The sequence below is a fragment of the Diaphorina citri genome, unplaced genomic scaffold, assembly GCF_000475195.1.
Source record: "Diaphorina citri unplaced genomic scaffold, Diaci psyllid genome assembly version 1.1 scaffold839, whole genome shotgun sequence".
Lineage (NCBI taxonomy): Eukaryota > Metazoa > Arthropoda > Insecta > Hemiptera > Psyllidae > Diaphorina > Diaphorina citri.
The window spans coordinates 1-18,329 of NW_007378271.1; the positions used below are offsets into that span (position 1 = coordinate 1).

Here is an 18,329-nt window from a genome sequence, read left to right on the forward strand (position 1 = left end):
TTTTTTTTTTTTTTTTTTTCTCAATTGCTACGGTCTTTCAGTTACTTTTATGAATAGAGAAGTATTTAGCTAACATCCTAACCTTTTGATTTTCAGCCTCGAGAGACAAGAAAGTTGAAAGTGTGGGGGGCGCCTCACCATATAGGTACCTGCTCAGATCAGATTATCTACTGTATAGATGAGAACCCTAGTGCTGGCTGTATCAAGGTAAAAATGACTTACGCCCGGGGGCGACCTCTATACCAAACTCTGGCTTTCTCTTATCCCTGTCCTTTCGTCTTCAATTGCGAGACATACGGGAAACGGCGGCCTTCGTTGTTACATTTCCCTCCAGACCTTCCTTCACTCAACCCAACGCAACCCTTAATAAAAGGCTCGTACTCTTGAAATAATCCTGTGGAACTTTGTGAAGAGACACTCCGCTTCACCACAAATAACGTCTTGTGATACGCGAGGTGTATTTTCTTTTCGGGACCGATACGGAAACTGAACACGTTTTTACATTTCCCTCCAGACCTTCCTTCACTCAACCCAACGTAACCCTTAATAAAAGGCTCGTACTCTTAAAATAATCCTGTGGAACTTCGTGAAGAGACACTCCGCTTCACCACAAATAACGTCTTGTGATACGCGAGGTGTATTTTCTTTTCGGGACCGATACGGAAACTGAACACTGGTGTCCCAAACTGGACCTTCGATTGTTGGGAATGCGCTATCTTGAATTAGTTTACTACAGAGGACAGACGCTACATCTAGTGGTCGAACTATTTTCCGTATTTTTACTTTCCTTATCCTATAGGAAGGAAAGTAATGTAATCGGGTCAAATTTTCGATGGTCAGATTTTAGTGCCAAAACACGTAACAACCAACAACAACAAGTCATCTTTGTACTTAGAGCGGCAGCCAGCGGCACAAATCGGCTAAAGCTGAAGCCGCTACAACAACAACAACAGCAACAACCAACCTCCATTTTTTTTCAGGTGGGAAAATGTACGCCACCCAACTGGCCAACAAACTAAACCTGGAGGCTATCGATATAGACGAGCTAGCTATAGACACCCTGATAGATAACGTTGGCACCAATAATGAACTAGTGAATAGGATTATAGATATGATCAACAGTGTATATGGAAAGATAGTGAATGGCGTACTGAGTAGTAGTACAAGTGAAGCTAGAAGTGGAACTCCTTTAGATATGCGTAAGTGGTCGAGTGGAAGAGCTCACGTAAGTAAGAACCCTGTTATTTCAAATAATACCTACCTTACTTCGTATTTATTTGGTGAGTCAACACGAGATCACTAGGAAAAAAAAAGTGGAAAATCCCCTTGAAAACTTCGCAATTGAAAAATGAGGGCCAGCAAAAGGCTGACAGTTAGTTCCGCACATGACTATGTACCAGCAAATAACTGTGTTGAAATTGAAAGCCATAATAATCCCGCGGTAATTTAAATTTAATTTTAAACAAAATTAAAGCAATAAAGGTGTGCCCAGAGATCCAGCTCACTAACTATGGAAAACTTATATTCAATTGTTAGCAATGATGGAACAACTTGTTCTAAGCTGACAGTCTAAGGTCGAGCTTTACCATCGTGGATTGTCTCAGGATTGTGTTCAATCCGAGGTTGACCTGTCTATTAAGTTTAGGGAAATTCTCGTTTCATCTCAATCCCGAGTTGGTAAACCCCAGCATAAATAAAGCACTTCTTCTTCGCCTTTTCCCGTATACAGACGGGGTCGGCGTTTTTCGTCGGCCCTAACTAAGGTGATTGCTTTGGACTGATATTTGGTTTTGGCTACAAAATTTTTACGAGTGGATGCCCTTCGCACTCAACCTTTGCATTTTTTTTCTAGCAAGGGAAATTCAGGCTGGTATACTCCCTGTTTAAAGTCCCCCAGCCAGACAGAAATAAACTTATTAATCTTATTATTTTGTCCCTCAGCACTTCGTGAAAAGATCGCGCGGATTCTGGAGTACGTGGGTACGCAAAGCCTCGAAGACACTTCACCAGAGCCCCAGGCCGTCCCTAACAAGAAATCCAAACGCTCCGTCCTGAACACATCTCAACAGCCTGCTCCTACTCCCCCGCTTATGCCGCGTGTGGACTTATCCTTTCTGGAAGATATGCTGACCCAACTTCTGCAGACTGATGGAAGGTAAGGGCCTCTTTTTTTTCCTTTAAAGCGCTTTAACTCTACGGACAGTAGTGTTTTTGTAAATATTTCTGTTCTCAATTACTCAGTTTGGGTCAGGCTGGCTTGAACGCTAAATAAAACAGCAATGAAAAATCCTCTGACCAAAGAATATAAAAACCCATTTGTTCAGTTAAAACATGATTTTTAAGTACCTGTAAATCAGCATGATTCAACCGGCTACTGTTACTATGATCTAATGCTCAAACAACGTTGAATAGTTCTATACCTCAGCTGGGATTGAACCCACAGTCTCCTGATTACGAGGCGAGAATCTTGACAATCTTTCATGCTTAGCTTAATTAATTCGGAACGGCTAGCTTTCTCCCTATCCTGTCTTCCATTTCTCTTCAATTTGGGTACGATACTACCTTAGCAGTTACAATGGAGGAGTTGCAATTGGGAAAATATGATTAATAAAAGGTCGATTCCTACGTAAAAAGTTGTGAAAAATCCAAATCTGAGGTCAAAAAATAACTGTAAAAGGTCGAAAATTCAATTTTTATTTTCCATTCTAATGAAAGAGTTCAAAGATTTGTGACTTCAGATTTCACGTCAAAATGCGCAGAAACGCTTGCGCACAAACAAACGAAGCGGGAGTCATGAATTATGACGTCATCGCCTACAGGAGCGTATGCCGTGACGTCAAACTTCACGATTTACCGGTATTTTTTAAATCGATTTATCTCGATATCTAGAAGTCGTAGAAGAAAAAGAAAGATTCCGTTGGTCCTCATTTTTCCTGCTTTATGACTTTGAAACATCACCCAAGTAAACGCAACTGATCTATTCCCTCTATCGCTCTATCAAACCTCTTTAAAAAAAATCTTATTGGTCTTCATTTTCTGATTTCAGCATTCTTGAGAAGTGCCGTACCGGTGGCATTGTAATTGAAGACCTCAGGAGTCAAATCTTCCCCAACACAGCCCAGCTGTTTCTTTTGCTGCTCAGTCTGGTGACACCCGGGGTGAAACACATACACCTGGTCGTGTTTCATGATAGTAGAGAGGCGTATGAGGTGAAACAGAATGAGCTCAATGCTCTGCTAGGTATGAAACACTTTGTCGCCATTAAAAAAAAAAGATGTATTCGAAGATTTTGTTTCATAGCGATGAAACAACTCCTACATTATCAGACTCTTATGGCAAGATGAGCGAGAAAATACACATTACTTCCCATTCAACACTAGAGATGTATTCGAAGATTTTGTTTCATAGCAATGAAACAACTCCTACATTATCAGACTCTTTTGGCCAGATGGGCGAGAAAATACACATTACTTCCCATTTAGGTGTTTGGTCAACACGAGAACACCAAAAAAACCCGTCGTAATATGTATTTGCAATCGAAATATGTACGGGAATAAATATTTTGTTGATGTCGGGACCTTCAACCTTCAGCATGGCAAGCAAGCGCGTTACCAACTGAGCTAAGCATGCCCTATGAAGGTAACCCCTCTACCGTGGCCGAGTGGGTAACTCAACAAGCTTGCATTTCCCTATTTTCAGCAATCCACAACGAGAAACTGCTGAAAGAGAAGAGGAAACGTCTCAAGTCTATTACTCCAGAGCAATACGCCAAACTGTCCGATAGTGACCGCGACATCTACAAGCAACTGTTGGAAGAGAGAAAGCACGCGCTTCAACAAGAGAAGGCTGAAGATGTAGAACCGGTTGTCGAATTCGTGGAACCTGCCCCTGCTAGCAAAACACAGGTAATAGACGACTGTACGCAAGTAGTGTTTACACTTTTGTTAAATTTGTATTGTCGGATGGTGCAGACCAATAAAAGGTACAAATCTTACGTATTCTTGAGAGTTCATTGCAACGGTCAATACATTAATTAGACTAGACTAATTAATAAAAGGTACAAACCTTGGAAATTTAACAAATGATGCAAACTACCACCATCACAATCACCAGAGAAATCCATTTCAAAGTGGTGTTTACACGGGGCAAAAAAACCTTATTTCCGCAGTTGATTGAACCTGGGACCTCTGGCTTGTGATACGCACCACGGAAGCTGCTTGTCCAAAATGTATAGATCCCTTTATTTAAAACTACAGTTAATACTATTGTTTCTATTTCAGAAAAGAAAGTCACGCATTAAAGTTCCCATCCGGAGTTCCGTAGAAAAAAATAAAACTGAACCGCAAGGTATTTATAATATTTAGGCATGATTTCAATATGATTATACCCTAGGGCAGGGTTGTCCAACCTTAGGGCACCCGAGGGCCGCAAGAGACCAAGGTAGAGAGTTGGCGGGCCGCAAAAAGACTGAAAAGTCCCTTTACTCCGGCAGTAGGTTACTAGTATTATTGTGGTCAAATTCTCAAATTATATTGAGGATAAAATACCATATCTCGGCTGGGATTGAACCCACGCCCTCCTGTTTACCAGGCGAGCGCCTTGACCACTACACCACCGAGGTAGGTTAATAAGCACTGTTGTTATTATTATAATTTTTCAGAGGTCGAACCACCTCCCATGGATGAGAAAGAGATTTACCAAAGTCAAGTGCTATCCCAATTCTCTCAATACGAGGCCTTACTATCCAGAATGTTGAGAATATCAAACCTGTGGTCTCCTCGCTTGGAGGATGTGTTCTCGTTAGGTCCTCTGGTAAGTACTATCCCAGCTCATAAAGTTGTCGTTGTTCTCACTTGGACTCGAACTTCCATTCTCCAAACTCGAAGTCCAACGCGTTAACCACTGAGGCTGCATATTACGGGTCTCTCGGAAGCAAACTTTATCCTAAATAGGTATGGTTCGTTCTCGGAACGGCTGGATTTCTCCCACCCTGTTCTCTCTTCGATTTCGGGACGATAATACCTCCAGTTCCCTCTATTTACAGTTCCCTCTATTTGTCTGGCTGGGGGACCTTAAACAGGGAGTATACCAGCCTGAATTTCCCTTCCTAACGAAATAGCAAAGGTTGAGAGGGAAGGGCATCCACTCGTAAAATTTGTAGCCAAAACCAAATGTCAGCCCAAAGCGATCACCCTGGTTAGGGCTGATTGAAAGGCTGACGAAAAACGCCGACCCCGTCTGTACACGGGAAAAGGTGAAGAAAAAGAAGAAGAAGAATTTACAGTTCCCTCTATCAAACCTCTTCAGTTCTTCTCTTCTATTTGACAACCTGCTCTAAGCTGACAGTCTAAATAAAAATAATAATAGTGCTTATTTATACTGCTCGCATAGGACTGAAAAGTCCCTTTACTCCAACAGTAGGCTACTACTATTATTGTGGTCAAATTCTCAAATTATATTGAGGGTAAAATACCATATCTCGGCTGGGATTGAACCCACGCCCTCCTGTTTACCAGGCGAGCGCCTTGACCACTACACCACCGAAATAGGTGGTGTAGTGGTCTTCGATAAAGGTGACTTCAATTTGTGTTTCAGACTGAAGACCCTTCGACTGCAAACCTAACTCGTGGTAAAAGTAAGCAAAGCTTGAAGAACCTCAACAAGAGAAGTGTTAAGGATGAACCTATCAAGGTAAGGTAGCCCTCGTGGCCGAGTCGGTAACATTCCGAAGGTCCCGGGTTCGATTCCCAACCAATAGTTTTACTTTAAATCTCTATACAATATTTGGGTCAAATCTTTTAACTCACATTTGGGTCACTTTTACTGGACCGAGTGCCTTGAAACTTTTTACATGTAATTTGGATGACTATGGGATATTGATTCAGAAAATTTAGTTTGAAGCTTACATAATAAAACCATGATATTTATTTATTTTTCTTTTTTAAGAACTGGCTGAGGGACGTTAAACAGGGAGTAGACCAGATTAGTCTGGATGGGGGACTGTAAACAGAGAGGATACCAACCTGAATTTCCCTTGCTAAAAAAATAGCAAAGCCAAAATGTCAGCCCAATAGAGATCACCCTAGGACTGATTGAGAGGCTGACGGAAAAAAAGAAAAAAGAAAAAAAAAAAAAAACGCCTACCGTCTTAACACAGGAAAAGAATGTTCGCGGATTTCGCGATTATGTTCGCGGATTTCGCGATTTTGTTCGCGGATTTTACGATTATGTTCGCGGATTTGGCAATTATGTTCGCGGATTCGCGTCCCGAATCGACATTTTGGATATTTGGCAAGCCTACCTATGTAGGTACCTACCTACCTACCGAAATATTCAAAATATCTCCATTAGGTACCTACTCAATAAAGTACATTTACTACCGAAATATTCAAAATATCTCCATTAGGTATCTACTCAATAAAGTACATTTACACTTTTTCCCGTTTTTTTTCCGTTTTTTTTTTTTTTTTTTTTGGTTACCTCAAAATAAGCTTGCGGTTCCCTTAAAATGGGCTCGCGGTTCCTGGGAAGGGAACCGCGGTTCCCGGTTTGGCCACCCCTGGTGTAGATTATACGAGATTTGAAGATTTTGGCACATCCACCAATTATTCCTTTTGTACTGCACATTGCATACTCAATTATTACACGGCGTTCATACAAAGAACCATCGTACTATAGTGGGATAGTCTCCTGACAAACACATTGTGTTCCTCAGCAGATAAGCAAGAAGGCCATTTACACTTTTGATGGTTCTCGGAAAGATACCTACTGGACAGCCTCCGAATAATTTCGTGTTTCCCCCTCCCCTTTTTAATTAAATGGATAAGATAATGATATTTTTACGCCTATTTTCCCCCCCTCGCCTAATTTATCCTCAATATAATTTGAGAATTTGACCACAATAATACTAGTAACCTACTGCCGGAGTAAAGGGACTTTTCAGTCCTATGTAATAATAAATATAATAATAATAGTGCTCATTTATACTTCTCGCATAGGATTGTAAAGTCCCTTTACTCCAGCAGTAAGCTACTACTATTATTGTGGTCAAATTCTCAAATTATATTGAGGATAAAATACCATATCTCGGCTGGGATTGAACCCACGCCCTCCTGTTTACCAGGCGAGCGCCTTGACCACTACACCACCGAGGTAGGTTAATTATTATTATTATTATTATGGAGGTTTTAAGATAGATGTTTTGCCCCCTCTTTTTTATTTCGGTGCGATGAAACATCTCCTATAGTGAACAGTGTTCACTATAGCATGTTCACTGAACATTTACGAGTCTGTGTCATAGCATGCCCATCCCGTACCATGTCTTTCTTCGTAGGCAGGGAGGATGGAAACTTGCTTGTTGAAAATTTCCTACAGGAAGAAATGGAGCTTTCTTTTTTAATTTGTGTTTTACTGCCGTTTTTATTTCATAGCAATGAAATAACTTTGATCTGTGTCGAAGCAAGCCCATCTCTTTCCCAGCATCGCTTGTTTTTGATCTCAAGTAAATCAGAGCATGCTTTTTATTTCCCAGACGCTCAACTCTTAGAATCTCAACGGAACCAAGTACCTTCTCTGCACAATTTCTGGTACCTGCGTAAGCCTTCCTCCGCTCGCCAAGACCTAAACGAGGATACCCCACCAGAGGGTACCCTAGAAGGCACCCTTAGAAAGAAACTCCGCGGGTTTTGTTTACAATCCCCGTTGCTAGGCAACGAGAGGAGTGTTAGTTCTGACATACAGGCCATGTCTCAGGATACACAGGAGAGGGGGATGGCTTTGGATGTATCTCGAGTGTCCATGACAGCCTCTTCGATGAAGGTAAGTCCGCTCCTGATCTTATCTTGGTTTGTTATTATTAGAAAGTCTACTTGAGCTGTGAGAGTGACAACATCGTATGATTGTGTGATTAAAAACTTTATCGATAATTAAAATCTTTTCTATCTTTTTGTTGCCTCGGTGGTGTAGTGGTCAAGGCGCTCTCCTGGTAAACAGGAGGGCGTGGGTTCAATCCCAGCCGAGGTATGGAATTTTATTTAGTGGTCAAGGCGCTCGCCTGGTAAACAGGAGGGCGTGGGTTCAATCCCAGCCGAGGTATGGAATTTTATCCTCAATCCTAATTTGAGAATTTGACCACAATAATAGTAGTAGCCTACTGCTGGAGTAAAGGGACTTTTCAGTCCTATGCGAGCAACCACAATAATAGTAGTAGCCCCACTGTACAATATCCGAATAAGAAGAGCCGACCCGAACAACGTAAACCGTTGATATGGATAAGGCAAGGGAGATGTTCTCGTATATCTTCTTTACTTGGAAAAAGTGGGAAAATTGCTTAAGAAAGGATTTATCAAAAAAAGGGCGAATAAGGACCGAATGCCAAGAAGCCGTTCCGAGAACGAAGCTCATCGAACCCGCTATATAGCTCTTTCAAAAGTAGACACGCTACCTTCAAGCTAACTAGGCTGGCTAACTTTAATCTATTTTAAGTAATAATGATTTGCTTTGTCGATTTCAATGATTGTCAGATGGACGCCAAACTATCCCGCAGAGGCAGTAAATCTCCTGCCAAGAGAGGGAAGAAAGATGAGTCTGAAGCCCTTCAGATAATCACACCTACCAAACGATCTATTGAATGTGGTAAGTCATTGGGTTTTTCATCAGTAAATGATTCTTGCAAATTAAATTGATCCCAAGGGCAAAACCTAAATCCTTGAACAACGGAGTGTGCTTGAAAGCATGTGATGTGAATTCAGTCAACCCCAATTAGTTTTGGGTTTGATTCTCCAGTAACAGTATATTTAAGTAAGGTCAATTTAAATAGATAAATACTTCTTAACTATACTGAGTTAATCCTTTGTTGGCAAACAAGAGGGCTAACTTGGTAATCAGGAAAGCGTGGGTTAAACCCCAGTCGAGGAATGAAATATTATCCTCAATATAATTTGAGAATGGCCACAGAAATAGCCTACTGCTGTGGTAAAACACTTTCTAGTCCTATTCGGGCACTAAAAATAAGCACTACTACTAATTTGTTTAAGTTCTTACAAATGTCCAGGTTGAAATAACTCTACTAAATTTTTATGTCGCTATTGGGACTCAAACCCTAGCCCTCCGGATAAACAAGCATTATTATTCCATTTCAGACACGAAGTTAGTCAAATACACGATAGAACCGTATGGTAAACTACCACTTGAGTTCACTTATCATCCAAGCAAAGTAGGACAGTATGAACAGTCCTTTAAGTTTGTACTGAACAACTATCAGATCAAGCATAGTGTGAAATGTGTCGGTGTTTGTATGGTACCGGATATTGTGAGAAATCCTAGTGTTATGTATCCTAAGGTAAGAGTAGAGAAGTGCTAGAAAGCAGGAAAAGGTGTGTAGTGAGTGAGTTAAAAAAAGAACTACTCTTTTCAGTGAACTATTCAGTCAATAAATCGCTCAGGAAAGGGTCCATAAAAGGTCACTAAGATTTTTTTGTTCCTAGAAAGCAGGAAAAGGTGTGTAGTGAGTGAGTTTAAAAAAAAAAGAACTACTCTTTTCAGTGAACTATTCAGTCAATAAATCGCTCAGGAAAGGGTCCATAAAAGGTCACTAAGATTTTTTTGTTACACAAGAAATACGCATAAAATTGCTTTTGTCTTTTCTCTCACTCTCACATATGTTCTAGGTTACGAAGGAATACACAGATTTGACGGCTCAGAATATATTTGTTCTCAAGAAATCAATCTACTTCCTGGGCTATGTTCTTAATACAGCTCCATCTTTGGGAAAGTAAGTTGAATTGTGAATCATGTTATGTTTTCCTCTGTAATATTACCGTTCAGAGCAGAAAAAACAGCAACTCCGTCAGGAACTGATCCCGAGATTTGCTTAGTGCAGGTCTACCAGTCTAACACACAGGTTGCTTTTGTAAAGATGAAATTGACATTGAAAAGAATACCCTAAAAGTACATTAGTACTTACAGGGCTTTATTCGGAAAGAGAAATAATTGTACTTACGAGTGCAAATATTTGTCGATGGTGGAATTCGAACCTGTGACCTTCTGCATGGCTCGCAAGCGCGTCACCACTGGCCGTGCCCTCCTTTAGTTGAGTAGAATTTGATTGTCTCTTGTTTAGACTGCTGAGGTAAACGGACTTTTTAGTCTCATTCGAGCAGGATAAACAAGGTATATTCTATTCTACTTTTTAAAAGTGCGAATTTTTTCTAGCTTCCTGGTCGTTTTCTTCTTAGGTGACCGATCATCTAAGGCGACATCAAGTGATAGAGCCCCAGCTAGTCACGGTAATCTGAGAATCTTACCTCTAACTAGTAGGTCGTTCGCACTACTATAGACATTTATCTTTCATATCTTGTATTTGCGAAGTTTTTATGAAATAGCCCCCTGTTTAAATTTACTTCAATTTCCTGCTCTTCTTAGGTGACCGATCATCTAAGGCGACACCAAGTGGTAGAACCCCAGCTAGTGACGGTAGTGTGGGAATCGTTTGATGTAGCTGTCGATCTAGAGTTGCCTCACGCTAAGCGTCTGCTGGACTTTGGTCTGGTCAAGTTCGGGTCGATGGCACAGAGAACCATCAAGGTGAAAAACAAGGGAGTGTTTGATTTGGCATTCAGGTAAGGAACATGATGTCTCACAAATCCAAATTGACTTTTATTGTTTTGACTTTTAATCTTTTTGGTTATCCTTACTACTCCTTAGATTTCAGAGAATCCAAATTTCTGTATATTACGCTAGTAGTACTGTCTTTATCGCTTTTTCACGAAAAAAAACACTTGTCTGATTTGAAAAAATTGTGGTCAAGAGACTCAAGAGATTTGAAATATTTGTGTGAAAGATTTGTAAAGTAATGTAAGCTACTTATAATGTGTTTAAAAACTTACCTAAAATGACCATAAGTAAGTATAGATAGATACAGCCGGGACAGGAACCTAATGAATGACCCTACCCACTCTCCTCCCGTACAAAATACCGGAATCCGCGCTTTTTTAGTCCGTCCTTCCTTTATTATTACAATAGTAATAAAAAGGTATAAGGGACGGACTATTGTATTCGTTTCGGTGTCTGTCACTCTGTCGGTCTGTCTGTCCCCATAGAAGGACTTGTCCAAACCTGGTCGACCTATATATCAAATTAAAGGTCTTTTTACCAGGAACACGAAAATGGCGTGTGTGTTTGAAAGTACTCGAAATTTCAATCAACTACAGGGAAGGAGAAAAAACACATCCCTGCGGTACTCCAAAAACCGGATTACGATTGCCCCCGGATGCTTACCGGATCTTATCCAACTCCTCCGGCGAGAATTGAATAAACGTCTCGGTAACTATGTGTGTGTTTGAAAGTACTCGAAATTTCAATCAACTACAGGGAAGGAGAAAAAACACATCCCTGCGGTACCCCAAAAACCGGATTACGATTGCCCCCGGATGCTTACCGGATCTTATCCAACTCCTCCGGCGAGAATTGAATAAACGTCTCGGTAACTACAAGGACGAGGGTCATGACCACGGCAATCAGAACGAGACAAATAGTCACGCGCTCTTGTCTATCATAGGCTTTCACGATGTCTTCATGTGACGTTAGGAATTTGTCTTCTATGATCCGAATCAGGGCGAGGACTTGGCGGATGTGTGTCTTGATATAGAACAGCTCGTAGTAGAATGCCGTTGTAAATATTGCCTTAAAGAAGTTAATGAATTAGTTTTATTTGTAAAAAAATATGGCTTCTCCCAGAAGGTTCTGTAATCTTGGAGATGTTTTACATTGTTAAAAACAAAATAAACAATTTCAATTGAAATACCTCGAATAATTTCTGTAGGAACTCAAACGAATCTTGTCGGGCGCGAAGCACAACGGAGGCGGTAATGAGACAAATAAACATGATCACACCTCCATGTAGACTCCATGAGTAGATCTGATGTAGTGTGCTGGTCCAAGATGACACGCTTTGCGGCAAATGAATCAAACCTATGGAACAAGGAGAAGTAATTATGTAGCACCAACTTTCAGGGGACCCTAAAAAGGAGATTTTCACCCATTTCCCGATTTTGAAAATTTGGACCGATTGCAATACTTTCATTACTAGTATAGCTTCGCTATACTGTAGTAATAGAAAGCAAAAACAGGAGATATCCGTATCCGTTTAAGAGCAGAAAAGAATAGTAAGAATAATAAATAAAGAAAAGGAAAACAAGCAGGGCCCGTTCCTCCGGAAATTTTTTAGCCCGTAGTTTATTTGATCGTGGTTGAGGAAAATCAGTACCTACATATGTACATACCTACCTAATTTGTTTAATATTCAGTTTATTATTATTATTGATTTGATTTTACTTTCATGTAATGATTTAAAATCAAGACTAGAGCCCGTTCTCCCTTTTCTCCTTTTAATGTTTCCCAACAACTACCAATATAATGTTTAAGTCACCATCCATTTATTGACCTTGCTCGGCGTAGCTTAACATAGGTGACGCTAAAACCGGTCTTAAATGATCGACTGAAGTGTTATCTAAAACTTTCTCGCTTTGAGTTCATAGGTCGTCGCGACAAATTTCAAGATCAGAGCTCATTTGTGTGAGAAAATGAGAAAAAAAAAATCCCACAATTAGTCAATTAACTTTAAGTCACCCATCCATTTATTGGCCTTGCTCGGCGTAGCTTAACATAGATAACGCTAAAACCGGTCTTAAATGATCGACTGAAGTGTTACCTGAAACTTTCTCGCTTTGAGTTCATAGGTCGTCGCGACAAATTTCAAGATCAGAGCTCATTATTTTGTGTGAGAAAATGTGAAAAAAAAAAAAAAAAAAAAAAAAAAAAAAAAAAAAAACCCCAAATTTACAAAAAAAATTTGTGTGAGAAAATGTGAAAAAATCCCCCAAAAACCAGTTTTTGTGGTTTTTTGGCTTTTTGGTTTTCTGGATAAAATTTGCACCACCACTTTCGTGTTCCTGGTAAAAAGACCTTTAATTTGCTATACAGGGCGGTGCGAACCACGCTTATATCTCAGAAACGGCTGGGAATTAAGGAATAAAATAAAAGGCATCATGTAGATGAAATTTTGATGATTAAAATGGCATTTTTTTAAATTTGCAATTTATTAAATTGGTCGACCAGGTTTGGATAAGTCCTATGGGAACAGACAGTCAGACAGACACACAGACAGAGCCAAAAAAATGTTTTTTGGGGGATTTTTTTCACATTTTCTCCCTAACAGCAAATGGTCTGAAGAAAGAAGGGCCGACCATTCTTCCAGAATGAAGTTCTATTGGCAAAGGAGGAAGAATAAGAGGAGTTAAGAATATCGTGGTCCCTAGATGATCGAAACGAAAAAAAAAAAAAAAAATCATTTTAATTTATCATGGTGACTGGTTTATTTTAAAATTACGAAAATATAAATAATTAGGTGTTGTGGTTCTGGAGATAGAGCGATCAGTGTGTGAACTATGAAATGTGAACTGTGAATGGATCTTGTTTTTATAATATAAGATGACGGGACGATAAAGAACTAGTTCTCGTCTCGTAAAATCATGGGACGAGACAAAACCCCGTCGTCGATTTTTCCCCCAAGACAAGACAAAAGCCATTTCTCGTCTAAAAAATTTAGAGACGAGACGAAATGTGTGCATGATCTTTATATTATTACTTAGAGACTTAGACCATTCTCGTATGAAAGCCTCCAATTTCTCTTCCCTTCAGCATTTTACGTCAGGAAGCAGAGGTAACTATCAGGAATGCCTCTGACTGCACCCCAGTCACTCTACATTTCACTTGGAAATCACTCAGTCGTATATCTACGCCGGAAGATGAGTTTGGGTTTGATCTGACCGATGTCACTTTGCAAGTAAGTCGTCTTGTATTTTGCAAGTAATTAATCTTGTACTTTGCAAGTAAGTCCTCTTGTACTTTTCAAGTAAGTCATCTTGTATTTTGCAAGTAATTAACCTTGTACTTTGCAAGTAAGTCGTCTTGTACTTCGCAAGTAATTAACCTTGTACTTTGCAAGTAAGTCGTCTTGTATTTTGCAAGTAATCAACCTTGTACTTTTCAAGTAAGTCACATTACACTTTGCAAGTAAAATGTCATATTTTACAAGTAAGTATCCTTACATCTGATACTTTGTAAATAAGTCATCTTTGTACTTAGAGCGGCAGCCAGCGGCACAAATCGGCTAAAGCTGAAGCCGCTACAACAACAACAACAGCAACAACCAACAACAACAACAACTACACTTGAAAATAAGTAACTCTTTTATTGGTGTTTATTTTTCTAGCAGCCTTTTTTTTTTTTTTTTTTTCTCAATTGCTACGGTTTTTCAGTTATTTTTATGAATAGAGAAGTATTTAGCTAACATCCTAACCTTTTGATTTTCAGCCTCGAGAGACAAGAAAGTTGAAAGTGTGGGGGGCGCCTCACCATATAGGTACCTGCTCAGATCAGATTATCTACTGTATAGATGAGAACCCTAGTGCTGGCTGTATCAAGGTAAAAATGACTTACGCCCGGGGGCGACCTCTATACCAAACTCTGGCTTTCTCTTATCCCTGTCCTTTCGTCTTCAATTCCGAGACATACGGGAAACGGCCTTCGTTTTTACATTTCCCTCCAGACCTTCCTTCACTCAACCCAACGCAACCCTTAATAAAAGGCTCGTACTCTTGAAATAATCCTGTGGAACTTTGTGAAGAGACACTCCGCTTCACCACAAATAACGTCTTGTGATACGCGAGGTGTATTTTCTTTTCGGGACCGATACGGAAACTGAACACTGGTGTCCCAAACTGGACCTTCGATTGTTGGGAATGCGCTATCTTGAATTAGTTTACTACAGAGGACAGACGCTACATCTAGTGGTCGAACTATTTTCCGTATTTTTACTTTCCTTATCCTATAGGAAGGAAAGTAATGTAATCGGGTCAAATTTTCGATGGTCAGATTTTAGTGCCAAAACACGTTTTGAGGTCCCTAGAGCCTAAATCCAAAGTTTCAGCCATTAGTCCGTCTGTGTGTCTGTCTGTAAACAAAATATCTCGAGAACGGTAAGAGCTAGAGACTTGAAATTTGGTATGTATCTTTCAAATGTGACAAAGATGCGACACGAAACTTTTGGTTAAGATCGGTGCAACGCTTGGCGGCATTTTACCGCTTTTTGGCGGTTTTCGGTGTATTTTAACAATAACTCGGGAACGGTATAAGCTAAAGACTTGAAATTTGGTATGTAGTTCACAAATGTGACAAGGATGCAACACAAAACGTTTGGTTAAAATAGGTGCTGCGGTTGGATTGTAAATGTTACAACAGAACACCCAAATAAGCACCATTCAATAGGATAAAGAAAGTCGTGTGGTGTTCACACCAGATTTTTCTTTAAATAAAAGGAGAAATTGTCTCGGATTCCTCAAGGAAAATACGACTCTGCTTACCTTTCTTTCTCCCTTTCAGTTGGCTATGAACGGTGTCAAGGCGGAGTTCAGTGTCGAACCCACACTCATCAAGTTTCAACGCTCTCTCCTCTACCACAAATATTCTGCATGTATACGTCTGATGAACAAATCCTCTGTGACTCTATACTGGTCATTCCAACCTTTGAGTCAGTCCTCTGAGGTAATGAGTAGTTCCTGCCTCGGTGGTGTAGGGGTCAAGACGTTCGCCTGATAATCGGGAGGGCGTGGGTTCAGTCCCAGCCGAAGTTTGGAATTTTGCTATCACTACAATTTGACCACTATAATAGAGTAGGTGGTAGCCTACTGTTGGAGTTAAAGGGGCTCTTTGGTCCTATTTGAGTAGCATAAATAAAAGTTCCAGCAGAAATTCCAAGGCATTGGGTGACAGTCTAGCTATAGAAAGTTAGAAAGCGCTAAGTCGCAGATTCCCGCCCATTTCGAACTTCATTGTAAATAGATAAGGTTCATCCTGGGAATAGATCAGTTGCGCTGTGATGTTTCAAAGTCATAGAGCAGGAAAAATGAGGACCAACGGAATTTCTCTTTTTCTTCTACGACTTCTAGATACCGAGATAAATCGATTTAAAAAATTTAATTTTAATTGCCGTTCTCATGAAAAAGTTCAAAGAGTTGTGACGTCAGATTTCACGTCAAAATGCGCAGAAACGCTTGCGCACAAACAATTATAATATCTCGCATTTATTTCAGCCTAAGCACCGTCGAACTCGTATGCTCAGGCGGTATCTCGTTTCATCCGAAGACCATATTCAAAATAGAACCAGAGACCAGTGATCTTCTTCCTGACAAAGTTGTAGATGTCCAGGTATTCCTTATTTCTCTCAGGGATCGGGATCCTTTCTTGGAAGTTGTTCTTTTGAAATGTCAAGGAACTTGACCACTAGGCCATTTTCCCTCGTGCGTCAATATATCCTACAATATCAGCACTGACTTCCGCCGTTATTCTTTTACAAAAACTAGTTCTTTTTTTTAGAAAACTTAGTTAGCCCGCCCGGGCGAACTTTATCTTAAAAGGTTCGTTCTCGGAACGGCTGGTTTTCTCCCTATCTTGTTTTCCTTCGGGTCAATAAACCTCTTTTAAAAGAAGCTAACACCTCTCGGGGAAGTCTAATGTTAGTAGATAATACCAGCTCTAAAATGTGTAGGGCTCAAATGTTCATTTACATATGTTTTCAGATCACCGCATACACAGAAGGTCTTGAGAACGAGATCCTGCTAGACAAGGAGAACGTTATCAGTGTCCTTGTATATGATAGGTTAGACAAGGAAAACCTGATAGCTATCCTGCCCCTGTCTGTGTCCTTGCAAGTCGTAACGCCCAGGTAAGAAAATCAAATTTAAATTGAAAGCGTTTCCTTGAAAAACACACGAAAACCTTCCCATAGCCAGGACCTCAATCAGAGTTTGAACTTATTTTAACTGGCTAGATAAACCAAAGTCTAAAGGTGTGTCCACACATAGCCGACCGGCCATCGATCGATGTCGACAGACACGTCCACACTGCCTCAACAACATAGTTTTATCTCGTCGATCGACGGCCGGTCGACTATGTTTGGACACATCTTAAGAAGAAAAAGAAAAGTTCCGTAAACCTTTGTTTATTAAACTCTTGAACCAGAAAATCTTACCTAAATACCTAAGCACATGTGCTCTATTTAAAGGAAAAAGGAATTGGCTCTAAAATATTTGAACATTCGTTAAAGGATGGTGTATTTTTTTTTTTTTTTTTTTTTTACTGAAATATTTTGTGGCCGGGGGCCACAAAATGAATTTAAACTCGGTTTAAGATTAACGACCTACTGTACGTAGTGTTAAAGCGCTTTAAAGGAAAAAAAAAAAGATTAACCCTTGGATAAAGCAATCTTATTGGTTGATTTAAAAAAATGCCAAAAAATTTAGCCAATCAGATTGCTTCATCGGAGAGTTAAACCGAGTTTAAACTGACTTTGCGGACCCAGCAATAAGTGAGCGTTTCACTACCGCTACCGAGACAGTATTAATGATGGTCACTAGCCCCTCCCAAAGCCTTAGCCACCTTCATAAAGTTAATAAACGAGTACGACACCTTAAACAAACGAATCAGGAGCTCATTATCAATCAAATACACGCCGTTCAAGAATCGCAAGTGCGCAAAACTGCGCGAACGCATGAGAATCATACACAGGGTCCGGCGTGCGCGCGGAGATAGGCGGTCGCGAGCGCACCGCGCGACGCTGGCATAGAGTAGGTCCTGGCATGTCTGCAGACGTTCTGATTGACGGATGAAGTCGTACGAGGAGATTAGAAGGAGAAAGAGCTCGATGAACACCTTACCAATGGCGTGGGGAGAGAGATCGGAAATGGAGGAGGTCTGGTAGAGACCCAGGGCGAAGATTGTGGTCACTGGAATGACCACGGGGTCCTTGAGGGGGGTGATGAACCGGCGGTACTGGAACGAGAGGGAATTACAGGGTCGAGTGGATCAGGTACAACATCATGTCTTCTTATTTTCTGAACAAGTTTTCCCACACCGAAGCGTATACCCCTTCATGTGAGTTTAATTAAGTACAGTTTGTAACTTCCCGAGTTCAATAGACGTTTGATATTAGTCATGGGTATAAAGCTCCAAACACCGGACACTCTTACTCTTAGTCTCAGAGGTTTTGTTCGCCATTGGCAGTGTTCATAATTCCCAGGTTTTCCCTAAAAAACTGTCCTAACTCCGAGGTAATTTGGTGTGTAACCCTGTTAAATTACTGTTCCCATACCCGTGCTTTGTGTCGAGAGGTAGAAGAGATAATCTGAGACCACAAAGATTACAAAGAACTCACACAGATAATCATAATCTACCTTTGGTCACCGTCACCACTCCGCCTTACCTCTTCCATA

The 18,329-nt window shown here is 40.4% G+C and overlaps 1 protein-coding gene across 1 annotated transcript; it reads left to right on the forward strand.

Annotated features, from left to right (window-relative positions):
* Positions 1 to 980: 980 nt before the first annotated feature.
* On the forward strand, positions 981 to 17,429 carry LOC113468767 (the record flags this gene model as incomplete). The annotated part of the gene is made up of 16 exons (XM_026825915.1): positions 981 to 1,199; positions 1,942 to 2,155; positions 3,047 to 3,240; positions 3,700 to 3,905; positions 4,281 to 4,347; positions 4,661 to 4,812; positions 5,596 to 5,691; positions 7,480 to 7,818; positions 8,523 to 8,634; positions 9,141 to 9,340; positions 9,669 to 9,772; positions 13,699 to 13,843; positions 14,374 to 14,484; positions 15,442 to 15,603; positions 16,638 to 16,783; positions 17,420 to 17,429. Coding segments are annotated over 16 exons (2,477 nt in total), but the record flags the coding sequence as incomplete, so codon positions are not given.
* Between the last annotated feature and the right edge of the window lie 900 nt (positions 17,430 to 18,329).